Source organism: Otolemur garnettii, unplaced genomic scaffold (assembly GCF_000181295.1).
Source record: "Otolemur garnettii isolate 467f Iridium unplaced genomic scaffold, OtoGar3 scaffold00124, whole genome shotgun sequence".
NCBI classification, from domain to species: domain Eukaryota; kingdom Metazoa; phylum Chordata; class Mammalia; order Primates; family Galagidae; genus Otolemur; species Otolemur garnettii.
The window spans coordinates 4,743,924-4,766,018 of record NW_003852519.1 but is presented as its reverse complement, the minus strand read 5'-3'; the positions used below and the strand labels follow the sequence as shown (position 1 = coordinate 4,766,018).

Sequence of the window (22,095 nt, the reverse complement as noted above, 5' to 3'; positions counted from 1 at the left end):
GCCAGCACCCTACCCACTGAGCCACAGGCACCGCCCAAATTCAGAAATGTTTAAAGCATTCTACTAAGAATTGGAATAAGATAAGTATGCCTATTGCCACCACTTCTGTTCAACATCATGCTGAAATGTCCTAGACAGAACACCAAAACAGCCAGGCAAGAAAAAGAAATAAAGTGTGTCCAATCTGGGAAAAAGAGGTCAAGCTATCACTTTTTGTTGATGATATGATCTTTTATCTAGAAAATCTCAAAGACTCCACCAAGATACTCCTGTAATAAATAAATTCAGCAAAAGATCAGGTTACAAAATCTATGTACACAAATCAGTAGCATTCCTATACACTAATAACAGTCAAGCTGGGAGTCAAATTAAGGACTCCATATCATTCATAGTAGCTACAAAGAAAATAAAATATCTAGAAATATACTGAATACACTTAACCAAGAAGGTGAAAACTATAAAGAAAGCTACAAAGCACTGAGGAAAGAAATCACAGACAACACAAAATAGAGGAAAGACATACCATGCTCATGGATCTCTAGAATCAACAGTGTTAACATGTCCATACTGCCCAAAATGATTTACATATTCAGTGCAATCCCCATCAAAATACCAAGGTTATATGTCACAGAACTAGAAAAAATAAGTCTATGTTTCATTTAGAACCAGAAAAGAGCCAGAGTAGCAATAGCCAAAGGAAAAAGAAAAAATCTGGAGGTATCATCACATTACCAGACTTCAAATTATACTAGATGGCTATCATAACCAAAATAGCATATAGGATTGCCACAAAAATAGAGACACAGACCTATGGAACAGAACAGAGAATCCATATATAAAACCATCCACATACAGCTTTATCTTTGACAAAGCAGGCAACAATATACATTGGGGAAAAGAAACCCTATTCTATAAATGGTACTGGGAAAATTGGATAGCCACATGTGGAAGAATGAAAAAAGATTAATCTCTCTTACCATTCACAAATATTAATTTAAGATGGATAAAGATTTAAAGGTAAGGGATGAAACTCAGAATTCTGGAAGAATATGTTGGAAAAACTCTTCTAGATATCAGCCTAGGTGAAGATACAACTAAGACCCCAAAGTCAAATATGGTTACAACAAAAATAAATAAATAGGACTTGATTAATTTAAAAAGCATCTGCACACCTAAAGAAATAATCAATGGAGCAAATAGACAACCTGCAGAATGGGAGAAAATTTTCACATACTCTGCATCTGATAAAAGGCTACTAACAAGAATCTACAAAGAATTCATACAAATCAGCAAGAAAAAATAAAACCCATTTAAAAAGGACAGAAGATATGAATAGAAGCTTTTCAAAAGAAGACAGACAAACGGTGAATGAACATATGAAAAAGATGCTCAACATCACTAATTTGTTGGAAAATGCAAATTAAAATCATGAGATATCCTCTTACTCCAGTTAGAGTGGCTTTTATTAAAAAGTCCAAAAGTAATAGATGCTGGCATGGATGCAGAGACAAAGGAATACTTATATACTTTTGATAGGACTGAGAATTAGGACAACCTCTATGGAAAATACTATGGAGATTCCTCAAAGAACTAGAAGTAGACCTACCATTTGATCCAGCAATTCCACTACCGAAAGGTAAAGAAATAATTTTATCAAAAGGACACCTAACTTGAACGTTTATTGCAGCACAATTTACAATTGCAAAAATAAGGAATCAACCCAAATATCCATCAATCCATGAGTAGATTAACAAAATGTGGTGTATAATGTATGCTATGGAATACTGTGCAGCTAAGAAGAAGGATGGTTAAGGCCTTTTGCAACAATTTGAATGGAATAGAGACCATTATCCTAAGTTAAGTATTTAAATAATGGAAAATAAACACCACATATCCTTGCTATTAAATTGGAGCTAACCAATCAGCAGATACGTGCACAGAGGGAAGTAGAATTCAACAGAAATCAAGTGGGGGTGAGGGTGGAGGACAGGATGGGTGAAAACTTACCTAATGGGTATAATGAACACTGTCCAGGTGATAATCATTCTTATAATCCTGACTCAAGCACAACAAAATTGATACATGTTACCAAAGGCATTTGTACTCCTGTAATACTATGAAATAATAATAAAAGAATCAATGGGAATGAGAGACGACTCCTTGAAAATCAAATGACCCAAAATGTGAATGCATGTGTTGAACTGTAAAATCAAGTGTTATTCTTCTTGAACTCAGTACATCACAGTGGTTAAGATCTATGGTTATAATTGGAGATATCTTAGTTCAAACCCAGTTTTGCCCCTGACTAGCTATGTGACCTCTCATCATCTCTAAAATGGAGAAGAATTGTTCAAATGACTAAGTGAAACACTTTATGAGAAATAAAAGAGAAAGTGCCTGATATACAGACCCCACTCAGTAGTCAGTCAGCAGTTATAATGTGTGTTGTTGTTATTATCTTCTTCTTCATGAATTTACAGTGTCTGTCTCAGAACTCAAGCACAGGTGTCCCAGCTCTTTCTACAGCAAACAACTCAAACAGCATGAGAGTATGTACAAAATGCTCTTCCACATCAGTCATCCTGCACCCTTCTCTTTCCTCCTACAATTCATCTCCAATCCAATAGCAAGTCTTAGTCTTCACTCTGGAACAACCTAAATCTGTCCATGTCTCCCCATATCCTCTGTTATCCTCCTGGTCTACACCACCACCATCACCAGCCCCAATTTGACCAAAGCTCCAGCCTTGTCTCTCTGCTTCTTCTGCCTCATGAGTCCATTCTCTTTAAAATAGCTATCACGTTCTTTCCAAAACATAAGTCCTGTTATTCCCCTTTTAAAATTCCCCAGTGGGGTTTTAGATATGAGGTCCTTACCATGGTTGATAACACTGCACGTGATTTGGCCTCTGCACACGGTTCTCTTCTGCCCCTTGGCCACTTCACTGGTTATTTTTCTGTTTCTAAGGTGTCAACCTTATTTCTACCCCAAGGTTTATGCACTTGCTCATCTCTTTATCTGGAATTCCTTTTCCTCTATTTTTTGAATGACTGGTTTTTTCTCATTATTGAGTTTTCTCAAAGGTCATCTCTTTATAGAGGCTATCCTAATCATTCCATCACAGGATCATTTCATTATCCTGTTCTTTTTTTTTTTTAAATCACTTGTCAGAATCTGAAATTACATTATTTATATTTGTGTGTGCCTTGCCTGCCTTTCAGCTCTCTCCCTGAAGTTAGGATTTGGTCTTCCTTATTTACCCCTAGATTTCCACCTCCTTCCTGAACAGAGCAAACGATCATTAAGTATATTTTGATTGAATAAATAAGTGAATGAATGAAATCGATAGCTATTTCAACACAGTGCAATAAAAAAAATTATTTAAGTTATTGATAGTGTCCTACATTGATGGCACAAGGAAACACAGTGGATCACTTTGCAAATATCAGTGGACATTTTCTACCCTAATAAACCATACTGTTTATTAGGAGATAAGTTAGGGGAAAAAATTGGAAAAGTTTTAAAACTATGTTTTCATTGTAACAGTGTATACACCAGCCATCTCATAACTTGTTAATAGTGTCTCAAAAAACACTATGTGAGTGTCTACAACACTTCTCTGGGGGCTTTAGACATATCAGGTAAAAAATATATATATGTTTCTATCATTGTAAAACTTATACATTTGTGGTTGAGTAGTGGACAGTAAGTAATGGACGGTAAGTTGGAAAAATAGTGTGTGGTATTCAGAGGCCAGTGGACAAGATTAGAATTATGGAGCAGTTGCGGTTAACATTCAGAGCATGGGTTGGCAAATTTTTTTGTAATGTGTCAGATAGTAAATAGGCTTTGTAGGCCAATCTCTGCTACAATTACTCATTGTGGTGCAAAAAGAATTAAAGACAACACAGAATGAATTGGTGTGTCTGTGTTCCAATAAAACTTTATGAAAACAGGTGGCAGGCAAGATATTACATGGTCATAGTTGGTGGCTCATCCTGTTAGGCATGAGTGGAGTGCAGGGAACAAGGATAGGGGAGGTCAAGGAACTGGGAGGATAGTGGAGGTCAAGGAACTGGGAAAGCAAGATTTGGAAGGATGGAAGGTTAGAAGGACGCTCTGTGTGTGTGTTGTTGAAGTTGCCGGAATTAAGGTGTAAGGCAGGAGGAGTGTTGGAGATCATAACAATGAAAGAGGAGCCGCCAATTTTGAGAAGTAGATGTTGGCAGGTGACAGTACAAAAGAGAAGTCATAGATGACATAACCCAACAACACGAGATTCAAAGCTGAAGATATTTTAGGAATAAGGGAGGAAAAATGGTCTAAAAGTGGCAACAGGATAAAGTTCCATTTTCGGGGACTATGATTGTTCTTCTCCACATGTGCAAAATAACTTCTTACCAAACACAATAAACACATTTGCACTGTTTAAAACAACCGGAGTAAAAAAAAAATTGCCGGCAATGAGTCCCCAGTACCAGGTGCCTTAGGAAGGTGGTTATGGCCCTATATTTTGTAGATTCCACACAAGCTGTGATGGGGCATCTTTGCAAACGCTAAGCAGCTACTACCTAGAGGCACATTTTTAGCTCTTATTGGCACGAAGACCAGCTTTCACATACACATTAAGGATTTTTTATTGTGTCTTTGTGGTAAAATGGGAATTTTAGAATAGTGACAAACATTTTGATGATATCAATATCACATAATGGGCCAAAATAAGTATCTTAGAACCTAAAAAAATCATGTTGATGATCACTAAAGTTGAAAAAGATCGGAACATACCAGTAGATGCCTGAAAAAAGAGATTCTAGGACTTGAAAAGCTAAGTCCTATAAAAGGGAACTGGAGGCTTTCAAAACCCACTAAAATGACACCAAAGAGAGATTAACCAGCAGGCAGAGCGCTGGCAAAGTATGTTCATGAATTATATACCATACTAGAAGTTCTAGCAATAGAAAAGCATAGGATTAATAATTAACTAGCAGAGTAATAATGGGCTTGAACATTCTGCTTTTTCTTAGTGAAAGAAACAGGCCTACTTATTCTCTCTGCCCATTGTTTGTTTCCTCATATTTATAGGGAGGAAAGTTTATAAGCCAAATCCTTTTTTTTTTTTTTTTTTGGTTAATTAACTGACTGATTGATTGGAGACAGGGTCTCAGGCTGGAGTATGATGGTGTCATCATAGCTCACTGCAGCCTCAAACTCCCAGGCTGAAGGGATCCTTCTGCCTCAGCCTCCCAACTGGCTGGGACTACAGGTGTGCACCACCATACCCAGCTAAGTTTTTATATTTTTTTGTAGAGAACAGGGTTTCACTGTATTTCCCAGGCTGGTCTTGAAGCTCGAGCCTGAAGCAATCTTTCCACCTTGGCCTCCCAGAGTGCTGGGATTCCAGGCACGAGCTACCGTGCTGGGCCCAACATCGTTTTCATAACTGGGAATCACTTCTTATCAAAGCCTTGTCAAGGTTACTCTCACTGAGTAACCATTTTGCCACTGTATGCCCAGAATAGAGTGTACTTTTGTCATCTTATTCTCATTTGGACCTTCCTGGAACAACTCAAAGACTTGGCCCTTGGGCTCCCTCTGGTGATTGGTGCCTTGCCACAAATATTTTACTTACCAACATTAGTACCTTCATCTCCAACCAGTATTAAATGCCTAGTTAGTGCTGCCTTGGTAATGTACATATTTCTGCTCTCTGCCCTTCAAGATTTGAAAGTCTAGGAAAGATAAACCAACACCTCGTCCGATCTCCCTGCTCTAACACCACTCAATACATTTCCTGGAGCACAAACAAGGACTTTTTAAAGTGTTCATTGAACAAATAAATAAAAATATGGGGAAGATACACAGAAAGTAAAACAGAAGTATTAAATGAATACAAGAAGGAACATTAACACATATACATTATATTATGCACGTATTAGTAAGTTCGTGTAGGAGTGCTGAGCAAATACAGCACTTTCACTGGGGTAAAATACAAGAAACCCAGGACTGAAATATTCCCGAGAGCGAAAGGAGGAGATGGTAAGATCGCTTTCTTCTTATGGAGAAGGAAACTAACAATTTAGTGTTTACTGTGTGGTCACGTGCCACACAAAGACATTTCCCTCTATGAGGGATCACATGTATGACAGCGGTCTCACCAGATTTTAATACTGAGCTGTTACTGCACCAGTCCAATATTTAGCTATGTTCAGATATACAAATACTGTTAACCCTGTGTTGCCATTGTCTGTAGCATTCAGTAGAGTAACATACTTACAGATTTGTAATCTAGTAGCAATAAGCTTTAAAACACAGCCCAGCTATATAGTAGCTAAACCACCTAAGATTACAAAAGTACACTATATTATGTGCATACAATGGCAAAATCCTCTCAAGATGCATTTCTCATAACTTATCCATGTCGTTAAATGACACTGTAACTGTACATCAGTACTGCCTTATCACACTCCTTTATAAAATGAGTTTTTGTATGTATTTATGATCTTATTGTAGAAGATTTTGAAAAGCACTAGAAACTAAGTTGAAAATTATAAAGCCAATGATATAACCACCCAAAGCTAAGATTATTAATGTCATTCAATGCACTTCCTTACAATTTTTTGCCGCACATATACAATAAGAGATTAGTGTAATAAACTCCTATGGATCCGGCTTCCAGCTTCCCCAATTTTCAACTCAAGGGCAAATTTGTTTTAGCGCTGCCCTCATCTACATAGCTTCTTCCTCCCTGCCATATAATTTTGAAGCAAATCCCAGATATCATAAAAAATATCAAATATTTTAACATGTATCTCAAAGATTGCCATGTATATTTTAATATAGTTATGTTAACATGCCATATACAAAATCACCTATTTTCGCCTATTTCAGATTTCAAAAAAATTATTAATTGAAATTTTAAAAAACTTTCCTTATGGCTTTTGCCACTATCATTGCTAATACCCCAACATTGACTTGGGAAGAAAAGATTGTAGACCCAGTGCTTCAGCTCTTGTCTTTCTCTTTAGCTACCCTCTCTGCACAGGGAATAATGTATATAAACAGCTTTGTATGGTGCCTTGCACAAATGAGAACTCTTTAATATGGTAAGATTAATAGTGTTAAAAATAACTAACCTCTATTCAAGATCTAAAAGTCAGCACTGCACTAAGCACTTTACATATATTATAGCAGGTAAGTGTCCCAGCACCTCTGAAAGGGAATGGGAATATTATCCCCACTTTATAAACAAGGACATTGAGGCTTCAAAAGTGTAACTTACCTAAAAATCACAGAGTGAAGAGAAAGCTCTTAACGTTTATGAAAATTTTGTATAATAAATTTAAGTTTTCCATAACAAACCTCATGTTTTACACAGAATCACAGAATTGAGAGATTGACACGATATGATCTAGTACAGGCCTCACCTCAATCCAAAATTCATCAGAAATATTCAAATTACAGTGAAATTTAGCTGAATATATTAGGACACTCAACCAGCAAGTAATCAAATTCTCCTTGTATCTGCATCAGGGTATACTGTGGCATATTTTATGTCTTGAAAGCATCTGCAAATTGTCTCGTAATGTATCTTACAATACTAAAGTTAACGAAGTCCAATCCAAATTTTGACTGTGTCAGTAAATTTTCTTTGATATATGATCAACATTAATTTGAATAGTATCTATGAAAATGTTTTAGGGAAAATATTGTAAATTCTGACCTTCTCTTTTTCTCTCAGTCTCTATAATATCATACAGATTCGTTCCAAGCACCATCCGAGGAACTTTTGTGAATTTTTTGACGTTGTTCAATGGATTTGGATGTTTCACAGGGGCCCTGCTGGTGGAACTGGTATATCTCATCTCAGAAGGTAAAAATAGGTTTATGGTATGTTTATCCACATTGATTTGATGACTAGGGAACTGGGAGACCAAACTTTAAGAGAGGGGCTTTTCCAGTGTAGGCTTTTCTTAATTGATCCATTTTTGCAATTAAGATAAAGTAAGATAGGAAATAGACTCTTGCTGTGTTCATTAATTTCTAGAAATAGTTTTTTTTCTTCTGATAGGAGGTGATTACAGAATGCCATGTCTCATAAGATTCTGTCTACTGTCTTTCTATAACGTATTTGAGAGCAAACTGGTCATTATAGTCTTATCAGGTCTTCCAGGGAAGCCATATGTAGCAATGCCTTATAGCTGGCATAGACAGTAGTCAGAAATGGTAAGACCTGTGTAAATATAGGAGGGTAGGGTACCTGGAGGATCTTTCCCTCTCATGATTCACCACAAATCTCATCTATGCAGCCAAAGAGAAATTATGAGTTTAAGAACAAATGAACTTGAAAAATGTTCCCAGTGGAGCGTTTGGTCAGGAGAAAAAAAAATCTGAAAAATTCAGATGCAAATATTAAAAGTATTAACTTTTTAGTGTGTTAAGGAGTTTAAAGCGTTGGTGAAAAAAATCAGACTAGATAACAATAATGATTAGCTGTCCCAGTGAAGGGCCTCTGGCTATATTTTAAATCCACAGATTTTTTTTCCATTGTTTAATCTAAAATGTCTATATACCTTGAATTTTATCTTAATGTCCTTTTGCTGATTTTATAGAAAATATCACAAACTTACTTTCTTATTTTTCTCTATTTTCAATAACACTTAGAGTTGTACACTTAAGATAATGTAAAGAAAGTGCTGGTTTATGTTCCCTTCTAACAAACTTAATTCACCTACTTTTAAACTATGAAAAAAACAACTTCTCAACTATGAATGAGAAATTCCTCTTAACATTAAGTGTCCATTCAAAAAATATTTACTAAGGGACCGTTCTGTTACAGGCGTCACATTATGCATTGGGGATACCATGGTAAACAAAATAAACACTTCCAAGATATCATGAAATTTCCAGGGGTGCAAGGAAGCCATGGCAGTAAAAGCAAAAAACACATGGACAGGTACAGTAGAGCTCTAGGGAGCACACCTACCAATTTTTGACTGATACTTGACAAGATCAAACCCTGTTCTTTATGTAGTTATCTGAACTAAAGCATGTGTTGAATATTCACAATACACCAGGCTCTGTACTACACGGAATTATGTGAGATATGGGTCCAGTGCTCAAAGAACTTAAATCCAACTGCCGTAACCAACTGGAGTGCAGAAAGTTGTGGACTCCCCTGATGATCAGATTCTTTGTACATCAACAAGAGACAAAGGACTGGCATTAATATTTTGTAAGATAATCTGGAATCTTACCTACATCTGTCCCTAAAACATTCTACCATCAAATCACATCAGATATATCTATGAAGTTAAATATTACTACCAATTTATCTTTTATATAAATCTAAAATTTTTATATGCATGTGTAAGCAACTTACTCAGAGTTAGGCAAAACTTCCTAGGTTAAGTTCCCCCAAAGACTGACCCTACTTAGACACTAGCCGCAAGTGTGGCAATTCTCACTTCTGACTAGCTGGCTATAGGTTTGGGGGCCCCCAAAGACTCTCTCAGGTTTGAGAATTTGGTAGAATGACACCAGAATTCAAAAAAATACAATACATGTTATGATGACAGCCCTATTATAGCAAAAAGAACACAAATCAGAATGACCCAAAGAGGAGTGTACACAGAGCAAGGTCTAGGAGGCTTCCAAAAGTGAAGGTTCTTCATCTTTGGGGAAGAAGGATATATGGCAGTATAATGAATACCGTCAACCAGGAAAGCTTACCTGGGCTGCAGTGTTCAAAGTGTTTATTGAGGCTTTATTTCATAGGCACTACTGATTGAACCATTGAGCATGTGGTTGAACTAAATCTCCAGACTACCTTCCCTCCCAAAGGCTGGACTGATACATAGTGTCTATGACTCAAAGCCCCAACACTCTAATCACAAGATTGGTCCTCCTGGCCATCCCCTAGTCTGAATCATCTCATTAACATAAACTTTTTGGAAGGGTCCCACCATAAATAGCAAAGACAATCCAATCACTCAATAAATTGAAAAGATTCAGAATTTACCCCTAGGAATCAGGTCAGGCAATTTTCTTTTCTTTTTTTTTTACACCCAATTATTCTTGCAAAATATTTCACTGAAAACCTAAATTTTCATTGACAGTCTGCGTCATATAGTAGGAGCTTTTACATGCATTACCACATTTATTACAGTGATGTTGTAAAAGTGGTAATATTGTTATCATTATTTTTTAAATGTAACACTGAAGACATTAAAAATAAAGTGTTCCAGTTATTACAACTTGTATCTGATAAAACTCTAACCCTCTTAGCATTCTGAAATGAATTCTAACATTGATTGTGATATACCAAGCAACTACTATATCAGGAGTCCTCAAATGTAAGGACTTTTTAATGACATTAGATATTTGTTACTGTTGCAATATAACCTTCTTGGATAAAGGTCTGCATATAAGATAGTATTGATACTATTCAAGATATAATTACAAAGATGGAGAAACAAAAGGTTATATACTTTTGGTGCCCATGCAAGAAAGGTTCCCAAGGACATACAGTGAGGCTGTCTGAGCAAGGAAGGATGTGGCGGGGGGGGGGGGGGACTTTTCTAACCTTGTGCTCAAGGGAATCCCATTTAAATCACCACTAATTAATTGAGGTTACTTCTTTTAAAGTGTTTCTCTTTCTGCTTGTAATAATATTTTGTAACATTAAATTATATTCCAGTAAATTAGAATCTTAAAGGTGAATGTTGCCTTAGAGATCATCTAGCCCAACACTGTACCACAAAATAGATGTACTGGCATAATCCAGTGTGTCTGTCTATTGATAACTAGGTTCTACAGAGTAAGTCTAATTTTCTATTCACATAGTAACTCCTCAAACATTTAATAAATGCTCAGAGAAGGATTGTAGTATAGTATTTCAGAGAATGGTTTCTGGAGTCAGGCCACCTGAATTTCAATCCAGATAATCTAGTTGTGGGCTCAATTTCTATGTTGGTGATGAAAATAAATAATTTGCCATGTTGTTCTGAGGATCAAGTAATCAATACACACAGCAAGCACTCAACAAAAATAGCCATCATGATTTCCTTGTATTTTATAGACAAACCACCCCAATTCTTTCATATTGCATAATTCCCTGATTTCTCACTATCAAGACCCCTCTATCCATTCAAAAAACAACAATTGTCAGTATTTTTCTTAAAATATGGTTTCCTAAATTGACTCTAATACTAGAGATGGGTACAACCAGGATATGTAGGTTATTTTTATCAACCTGGACTCTCTCTCTCTCCCTTTCCATCCTTTGAACGCCAATGGGGATTGTGCTGACTTTTTCAGTAATTACATCATCTTTATGATCAGTTGCAACTTGATTTTTTTTAACTCTCAGCAGTTGCTCTCTGTTCATTTCCACTCATCTCATTTTTTCTAATTAAATGCAGGGAATTATCTTTACCTTAGTAAATCTCACCCATCATCCTAAAAAACAGACATTTTTGAAACTTGACTCTGTGTCATCCAGTGAATTACCAATCTTTACTTCTTTACTAGTTTTATGTCAACAGGAAATTGGGCAGCAAGTTCCTAGGCTTCTTTCAGGTAATTGATAAAATTGTTGAATTGGACCGGAAACAGAACCTTACAGAAAATCTTTAAACTTTAGTGCAAGTTAATAACAATTCATTAATCCTACCCTTTTGGATGTAATCACCTCCCAGTTCATCTAAGTACTATCATTCAGCCCAGACACTCGTTTCTCATTCCCTAAATGACATCACAGGGGATTTTTATTATATATTTTCTGGAAATAGGATAAGTCTATGTTTGTAACAGTCCCTATAGCCATCAGACTAGCATTTTCCAACAAAGGAAGTGAAGTTCCATTAAGAGATTTGTTTCTAGGGCTCCTATACTGGCTATTAGGAATCCCTAAATTGGGGGTTCTAAAAGAGAGTGACCATAAGCATGAAGTTGGGTTGGTCAGTGTCTCTCTAAGACTGTTTCCTCTTAATTAAAAATGATATGAGGCATTTCACTTTTCTCAGAGATGTTGAGAGGATAAAATTAAAAAGGTATTTAAAAATGTCAATGCCAAAGATTATTTTTAAATATAAAATTAAGGCATACATTCTAGTGACTTATTTGGCTAAAAACAAGATCAGTCTATTCTCTCAATCCACCAAACTAGTTATTTTTTTGACGGAACCAGACATTATGAAACCAACACTATAACTGTACATTGAGGCACCCCACATCTTTCAGCATTTCATTTAACATATAGGCTATTTTCAACCTTTAAGGATCCGTGTCAGCCGAGCATGTGTGCGTGCGAGTGTGTGAGAGTGTTAGTGCACGGTTGGAAAAGAAGATCAGCTATCACAGCCTCCCAGTCTCCAAGCTGCATTAGTCATTTTTAGCACCATGATGGAGAATGGTGTGAATGCGGTAAATTCAAAAGATTTCTCAAAACTTGACTGTGCAGACAGATAACTGTTAGAGTGACATTTTCAGTACAAGTGAGAAAACTGATCCTTCTGGGATCTCTAACTCTGAGTGCTTTAAAGGAGAAGTACAAGACTAAACCCATCCTCCTACACTAATCATTTCAGGAATAGTTTATCTAAAAGTAGCAATGCTAATATAAGGGAGTGAAGAAGTCAGTCAAACTGCTTATTTCAACTACATCCCATTAGCAACAAGATCCGTTTTCGTACACTCATGAGTTCAAACTTACCTTTGGACAAAAATAACAAAATCTCAGTGAGAAATGACATCTTAGTTACGGACGTGCAGGTGATTGAAAGATCCAAGGCAAACTGGCTGAGAGGAAAAGGAAAATTGGGCACAATCAAGAGGTCGAACTGTCCATCTTCTTGTCCCTGTTAGTCCCTCCTCCTCAGAATTCAGGAAAGGAGCAAAGAATTTAGCTGTTTAATTCCCATCAAGGTCATTTTAAATTAAAAATGAGATCTTCTAACGTTTTCATTTAAATACCTATGATTATTGGGGCTGCTGACAGCCATGTCAGCATGAATCACAGAGTCGCTCTTGAAACAGAAATTTGCAGTTGCAGTAAACTTGAAAGAAGAAAATATTTATGCATCTGGATAAATATTAAAACTGGATTGCATGAGCCCAGGCCTATTTTCTAAGAGAGATACTTCTTCAGATTCAGATCCAACTTCATATGGGTTTTGAGATTACAGACTTTGGGATGCAGAGGGGGTAAGTAGTGGCCTACTACCATAATCCACCTTTAGTTAAACCTGTGTTCTATTTATTTGTCAGTAATTTGTGCCATTGTTTCTGTGGCTAACTCAGCAGGAACCCCCAACAGAACCACACGCAAACCCTGCTGTGATCCTCAGTCAGAATCAGATGCAGAGTCATGTGAGAGCGTTATGTATCCCAGGCATGGTTTACTTTATAGCCACAATGATGCCACAGAGACCCTGGAACTGTGCAGAGAGGTTTGGGTTCATAACAGTATTGGGGCAAAACCAAAATTACCCTCTAGGCTATGAAAGGCAACTATTCGTTGCTGTTGGCTCGAAAGAGGTAGAAAGGGCAGGCATTTGAGTCAGGCAACCTGAATCCAAATTTAGCTCAGCCCTTCGTGAGCTATAAGATCCTGAGCTCATTACTTAGCTTTTCTGAATCTCAATTCCTCCTTCTCTAAAATGGGGTCTGTTTCTCCTCTTCTTCGCGGGTAATTTGCCTTCCAAGATTTTTATAAGGAGTAAAGGAAATAGGTATAAATCACAAATGTAGGTGCATGAAATAATGATTTTGTTGTTATTATCATTTGAGTGGGATCTCAGCATCTCCCCAGTGGGCTAGTGGTACCACGGATAGGATGTTTTTGCATGGCACTTTCATTCTTCTTCAGAAAAAAAACATGTATTTGCAGAGCTCAATCTCAATTCCAGGTCCAGATTAGGATGAGATGAAACAAAGCAGTGCTCTGAGTCTTCTTGTCCTCATAGACCCATGTATTAATGGAACCTTCTGCACATGGCACATTATCTAGGTAGAGTTACAGACATATGCATGCTCATACTAAGGATACTTGGACATGGTAGTGAACCTGAAGCTAGAAGTTTGAGTGGTATTTAGCTTGGTGAGCTTAGGAACGAAGTGTTTCTGGTGGAGAGCACGTATACCAAGGCCCAGAAGCAGAGAACTGGTAAGTGCCTAAGAGGAGCCCAGAGAATGACAGTATGCTGAAACTATTCAAGGAAGGAGAAAATGGGATGAAGTTAAGTTGGAAAGTTAGACAGAAGCAAAATCATGCAGAACCTTTGGCTTATAGGGATATATTTTTGTTCAATAGAAAAAGAAATTCTAGGGCAGTGCCTGTGGCTCAAAGGAGTAAGGCACCAGCTCCATATGCCAGAGGTGGCGGGTTCAAACCCAGCCCCGGCCAAAAACTGCAATAAATAAATAAATAAATAAATAATAAAAAGAAATTCTAAAGCCATCAGGTAGGTGACATCATCCACTGGGGTTTTAAGAAGATCTCTGTGAATGCAGCATAATCTGAAAGGAGAAAAAATGGCTTAGCAGAACAGGAAGGTAAAATTATGTAGAATTCAAGCAATCCAGAAAAGTCTAGAGTCTGATGCACTAGAAAGGAAGTTGGTAAGTGAATGGATAGGAGCTATATTTTACAGGTGGAATCAATCATATTTCACTTTGATAAAGTCAAAAGGCAGGCTGGGCTAGATGGCTCAATCTGCAATCTCAGCATTTTGGGACCTAAGGTAGGAGAATCATTTGAAGCCAAGAGTTTGAGATCAGCCAGGACAGCATAGTGAGACCCAGTCTCCACAAAAACATAGAAAAAATTAGCCAAGCTTGGTGGCACCCACCTATAGTCCCAGCTACTCAGGAGACTAAGGCAAGAGTATTTCTTAAGCCCAGCAGTATGAGGGTAGAGTGAGCTATAATGATGCCACGGTACTCTAGCCAGGGCAACAGAGTGAGACTCTTGTCTCAAAAAAAAAAAAGTCAGGAGGCAATAGAATGCAGGAAGGAGAAGCTGGTGTCAAGAAAGCATCCTAGACTCTACCATGAGAAACTCAGTGGACAAGAGTGGGAAGGAGGGAAGGGCAGGAGAAGGAAGAGCAGAGAGGGAAGGGGTGGGGGGGTGGGGGTCTCGGTGTGTGACACAACTTTGGGGGGGCAAGACATAAGAGAGACTTTACCTAACAAATGCAGTCAGTATAACCTGGTTTCTTGTACCTTCAATGGATCCCCAATAATTAAAAAAAAGAAGAAGGAGAAGAAACTTAGTGGGCAAAGATGCCATGTACTAGATGGAAAAACCCGGAAGAATAGATTTTAAAATTGGTCTCTCATTCACTTTTTAACACATTAAGCTTGACATAGTTGTGAGACATTCAACTAGAAATATCTGGAGCTGGGGGAAAAAAAAGATCTTGGTTAGATATATAAATATGAAACTCTTTGGCACAAAAATAACATTTGAAATCATAGAACTGAATGAAATTACCTAGTGTGAATATTAAGAATGAGGAGAGAAAGAAACCCAGAGCTTAGATTTGAGAAGCCCCAAAGTTAGAGGTTGGTTGGAGAAGAAGTAGCCTGCCAAAGATGCTACATAGTGGCCAGAGAGATGGAGAGAGGGAATTAATACATGCTTACACGTGTGTGTCTATCTGTATATATGTATGTATTTATTAACAGTTAGAGAGAAGGTTGCTCCAAGCAGGAAATGTGTCAAATGCTACTTTTTGAAATCAAATAGGATCAAGAGTGGAAAGTATCCATAAGATGTAGCAACATTGTGGTCACTGGTAACTTTAATAGAAGCTATTTCAGGGATGAGATAAAAACCCGATTGGAGTAGGATGAAGAATACCTAGTAAGAGAAGAAATAAAAGCATTGTGTTTAACTCTTCTGAAACCTTGAGACTGAAGAAGATGTAAGAGACAGAGGGATGGGCTGAAAGGGGGTATGGTTGGAGTTGCCAAATTTAGCAAATAAAAATACAGGATTCCCAGTGAAATATGAATTTCAGATAAACAACAAACAATTTTTTGCTATTTAAATACTCAAGTGCCCCACACGATACTGGGGACATAGACATGCTTATACATGCTTGTCCTGAAAAAAATAATTCTTTGTTGTTCTGAAATCCAAATTTAACTGGGAACCCTATATGTGTGTGGGGGGGGGGTTGTTTTTCTTGTTTGTTTGTTTGTTTAGGGGGGTTAGCTCTCAGAGCTAGGTATGTGGGTATATGTAGTCTCTATTTTTGAGAGACTTTTTAGGGTATTTCTCTGATGAGAATATCTGGTATAGATGGAGAAATTAAAATTGCAGGAAGGGAGAACTGATGGAGCTGAAGACCTGGGGAAAGCAGTGGGTGACTCAGCCAAGAAGCAACCCAGAGAGAATGACTTCTCACTGGCAGGGGGGCACTTCTTTCCTGCACTGAAACAAAACAGAGAGAAGAAAGGATGGGCACAGGCACACAGGGACATGGAGTTGCAATATTGGAGCCTCCCACTGACACCCCATTGTCTTTATCAGGTATGCAGCCAGCCATCTGGGAGAGCAAAGTGTATCAGGGTGAGAATGAGGAGTAGGAAGAGCAGAGATATCAGAATGTGTTACTATGAGAGCAAGAAGAGACGGCTTAGAAAACTAGTGTTAAAACCACTGGCAGTGGTGAAGGATCCACTGATAGTGCTTATGAAAAGTTACCCTAAAGCATGGCTTTGCTCCATGAGATTCCGAAACTCAGCGCGGAAATGTAGGTGGCTGATAGATTTTAAAATGGCCTAAACTAAAAACAAACTACAGACGAACGGCACAAACTCTCTGAATTGATTTGGGGTAAAAGGCTGTTTCTCCCCAACTATGGGCAGGGAGGAATGACAAAGGTTATCTCCTAAAATTCTGAAATTAGTAAATCTACATCATTAACTAACTGGAGTGGCAAGTGCAAAACAGACTGTACACATACAATGATACTTGGTAAAAATCAGTGCCTGTTATAACCATGAAATTATTGTAATTCAATATTTTACTGTTTTAAATAATTCTGCTTAGAGATTGATTTATTAATTCAGTCCACAAATACATATTGGGTTCCTACTATGTGCAAGCACTAGCTAGATACTGAATTAATAATATCAAGGCTTATGTTTAATTAACAAGAAGAATCTTATAGAAATATTTGACACTCAAATTAATATCAGATATATTCATTTGACTAATGCTATTACAATTACAGTTCATAGCTAATGGCATTATCGGGCTATTATCACAAAGCATTACCTCTCTTCTAAAACTCATTTCCATGATAATTCATTGAAATCATCATGAGAACACACTATCTTGATGGGTTTTTACCTCCCAATGCTCTTCAAGAGAATAAACTCACCCTTCTGAGAAAGCTGGTTATAATATACCAAGTAACACCTATGCCTGCTCTCTCTGCTGTTCAGGGGAACAATGCCTATCAATTTCTGTACAGTTTTGAAAGACACAGTGTCCCTTCTTGGAAACAGCAACCTGACTTCATTTTTTTATCCACAATTCCCAAGATCTGGAAATGCAAATGAAAATTACGATGCAGGCATTGTTATCTAGAGCAAAGGGCGGAGCATGGGTAGAAGCAGGGCCCAATCTAGTTTACCCATTCATTCGACAAATAGTTATTCTGTCCCCTCTATCTCACTTTAGGCAAGTGCAGCCGCTCTGTGCCTCTGTTTCCTTGTCTGTCAATTGAGGGTAATAATAATTTGAGTTCTTATTAGATAAATATGAAAAAGTGGTAGAAAAGTCAAAGTTAGAATATAGTTGTTAGGTATTATTTCCTTCAGGTATCATGAAAATTAATGTGTTTTAAAAATTAACTCAGGTAGGAGAGCTATGAATCTCAAATGAAGCATTTAAATCAGGTTACTGAAAGGAGGAAGGAAAGAAATTAACATTTATTAAGTGTCAGTTATATGCAGCCCTTCCTACATGCATTTCACAAAGATATTATTTCATTAAATCTTCACAACAATTCTTTGGGGGTAGATATTTGTAGTCCCATCATATATAAGAGGAAAATGAGCTCTGAAAGTTATATAAGTTGTCCAAATCATATAGCAAGGGTGCATTCTTGATTCCAAAGTTCTTTTTACTGCCCTGGGTTTATTTCCCGTGGCACCGAAGCACATCTACCCTGGAGACCAACTAATGTTTTTTTAATTGCATTCTTCTTTACTCCCAAGCAAACAGTGAAGGGAAAGGTGTGCCTAAAATAAAGCAGAGCATGAAACTCATTTCAGTTTTGTCTCAACAATTTTGTACTTTTGCTAGACCAGCAGACCAGCACTACAAAATCACTTTAAAAATAACTTTACAAAAAAACAAATCTGACATAGTCTGCTCTCTGGGTCCAGCTATCTTCTGAAACATTTCCAAAAGGTGCATTTTAAGATTTTCCAAGTTCCACTACATTCGAAATAAAACAGTAGTTCGTAAAAAGGGGCAAATATTCCATCTTCTTTTAAAGAGAGAGAGCAAAAAGCAATATGCCGTAGCACACAGGGCCCTGGATCCTTCAGGTGTCTAGGAAATCTATGATTTCACTCAGACACAGAAGTGACAGATCACTGAAGTGAGTGAATCTTAGGGTTCAGAATTGACTCGTTCTTGCTATTTGGGGAATTATGATTTCTAGAATAATATCTTAGGACAGTTTTATAAATAGCACATACCATCCAAGTTACAGAATCGAGACTGCTAATAACAAGCCTGCTTTCCGGTACTTTAATTGCTGAAGAGTCAGTGGTAGTGGAAAACCACCCCATTCTGTCATTTTATAATTAATCAGAAATAATATGAGGAAGTCAAATTTTTCCAGTATGTTTAATGAAGTGGTTTTAAAACATCATCATTATTATTATTATTGCTGTAAAGGTAATGTATGATCGAATAAATTCAAATGATAAAAGGGGGGAAGACTTTGAAAACATTATTATTTGGAAAAATTCTCTTCCAATATTTGTGGGCATGTGGGTGATTGTGTGGTTATTAAATTTACACAAGCATGTGTATATTTTAAACAAAATGAGAGTCTTAATAAACCCCGCTGAATGCTCAATCAATAATTTGCTTCAAGTCCTGATCTTTTTCTTCTTCCCTTAAATAATAATGTGAGCATATGTTGTATCATTTGGAATTCAAAAAAAGGCCCACTTTTAACAATTAAATGGTATATTCAGTTGCACACACACACACATACATAGAATGTTTCTTTCCCTTCTTGTGGAGCATTTAAGTTGTTTCCAATTTTTCAGTGCTATGAATATTACTACAGTGAGCATTTTTTATAAATCTCTATGCACATCACTTATTCTCTTCTGAGACTAGAATCCCGGAAATAGTATTACTCCTTCCATGAGGATAAATATTTTAAAGATTATTGAGAAGTACGACAAAATCACTTTCTAAAAAGGGAAAGCAATTTTATCACCATTGTGAAATGATAATACTTGATCCAGGTATCAATTTCAGCTCTAAGCATAACAATATTTTGATCTGGGTCAATCTAATTGGAAGATATCATATTCTATTTTTCCTGTAATTTATATGTCTTAGAGTATAAAATTGAAATTTTTAATGTTTATTAACATTTTAATCTTTTCTCCTTCATGATATGCTTGGTCATGTTCTGGGCCTATTTTTATTTCGGTCTATCCATGTTTTTTCCTGTCAATTTATATATCATTATACCTTCACTATATGTTTTATCCTTTATTCATGTTTATTGGTAACATTTTCCCAGTTTTAACTCATTTTATTTTATAGATGACTTTGCTTTATACAAGATTTGATGATATATGTAATCAAATCTATCAACCTTTTTCATTGTGATGAATTTCACTCCATTTATCTATGGTCATAGAATTTTAATGGTTTAACACTTTGAATTTATTTTCCCATCCATGTGGATCTCATTTTGGTGTTATTAAAGAAAATACTTATTTGCATCAGATAGCAGTTTTCACAACAATTTGATATATGTTGGGAAAAGATGGCGAAACCACAAATATTCTATAACCATAGGATAAATGGAGGAAAAGTAATCAGTTTTACATATTTTAACTTATTCTTAGTTCTTGGGTGTTCCTGGGACTAGTTCAGGGCTATCTTTTTGTCCTGTGCCTTTCAGCTGCTTCTTTATTTTGGCTTAGTATCAGCCTCCTTTAAATTATTATAATTTTATGATAGATATGCCATGTCAGTTGTTACTAATAACACTTTTCCTGATGATTATTATTCATTTATAAAAACCATATTCTCTGTGGTTTATACTTTAAGATGAATTGTATCATTCTTCCCTAATCCTATTTTTAGTTTAATAATATGAGTAAAACTTAGACGTTAATTTTTTTAAAAAAAACTGAAGTTTTGGCTTTCTGGCCAGAGACACATCTTCCAGTAATTCACCAAATGACAAACACAAAGGGAAAGAGGAGAGACCCCTGATATGTGCTCTCTAGGCCTTTTAGGAAACATGGAGATGTTCCTTTGTCCACATATAGGTGGTTCTACAAGAAAAATGATATTGTAGACATCAAGGGGATGGGTACTGTTCAAAAAGACATGCCACACAAACGTTACCATGGCAAAACTGGAGAGTCCACAATATCGTCCAGCATGCTGTTGGTGGTGTTCTAAACAAACAAGTTAAGGGCAAGATTCTTGCCAAGAGGATTAATGCTTGTATTGAGCATATTAAACACTTTAAGAGCCAAGATAGCTTCCTAAAAGGCGTTAAGGAAAATGATCAGAAAAAAGAAGGAAACTAAAGAGAAAGGTACCTGGGTTCAACTGAAGCACCAGCCTGCTGCACCCAGAGAAGCTCACTCTGTGAGAACCAATGGAAAGGAGCCTGAGCTGCTGGAACCCATTCCCTATGAATTCGTGGCATAATAGGGGCACAGCATAGCACACAGGAGAACCAAGAGAACCAATGGAACAGGAGCATAGGTGCTGGAACCCATTCCCTATGAATTCATGGCATAATAGGCATACAGCATAGCATACAGGAGAACCAAGAGAACCAATGGAATAGGAGCATAAAATGCTGGAACCCATTCCCTATGAATTCATGGCATAATAGTCATAGCAAGCTTTGTCACATTCAATGGAAAGGTGCCTCCTCAAGCTGCTGGAAATTTTTCCCTATGAATTCATAGCATAATTGGTATTAAAAATAAAAGGCTACTGTAAAAACAAAAAGAAAAGAAAAACTAAAGTTTTTCAATACTTAGTGCTGTAAGTATATAACATAGCTTTTTAAAGTTAATACTTCAAAATTCAATTCACTAAGATTTTGTATTTTTCATATAAATCCCAAACATTTCTTGTTGAAGTTATTGTAAACATTTTATGATATTTTTTTCTTTTTGCTGTTAAGAACTGAATTATTCTCCCTCATTACAACTCACTGAGGGTATCACTGTTCTGTAGGGAGATTCTTAGTGTTTATTTAATGTTTATGTCTTCATCTGCATCCAATTTCCTAAACTTTCTTGATAAATTTATAAGAGTATTTCAATTGATCCTTTTAAGTTTTCAGCAAAATTATCTGATCTTCAAATAAATACAATTTTTTTATCTTTATTGCTAATATTTAATCCTCTTTGTATCTTCCTCAGGATACTGATTTACAGGGCAACATTAAACCAGCAGACCATCACATTTTATCTTGTTCATGTCTTAATGTGGATATCTCTTATTTTCCTAATTATTTTTACAGGCTTATAAAGCTAATCTTAAAGGATATTATTTATCATAAGAAAATGTTTTTCTTGTTTTCTAAGATTGAAACAAATCAGGTTAATTTTTATTAGATGTTTCTTAAGTAGCTATTGAGATCACCTTATGATTTTTCTAACTGGACCTATCATGAAGATGTATTTGATTAATCCATTTTTCAATATTCATCCTTATACACATATGATAAACAATACTTGGTAGCAATGATAATCTTTTTCTAATGTTCTGGAAGGGTCCCAAGGAAAGATTCATTTCTTTTATGAAAATCAAAAGGTGCCTAATGTCTCTCTTTTTAAAAAAAA

At 36.5% G+C, this 22,095-nt stretch overlaps 1 protein-coding gene across 1 annotated transcript in view; it reads left to right on the top strand.

The window, feature by feature from the left end:
• SLC15A5 (solute carrier family 15 member 5) overlaps positions 1-22,095 on the top strand; it is a 76,764-nt gene that overhangs the window by 41,680 nt on the left and 12,989 nt on the right. The window contains exon 10 of the mRNA XM_003797793.1: positions 7,739-7,870. Within this exon, the coding sequence (XP_003797841.1) occupies positions 7,739-7,870 (132 nt within the window). The remainder of the gene's footprint in view (positions 1-7,738; positions 7,871-22,095) is intronic.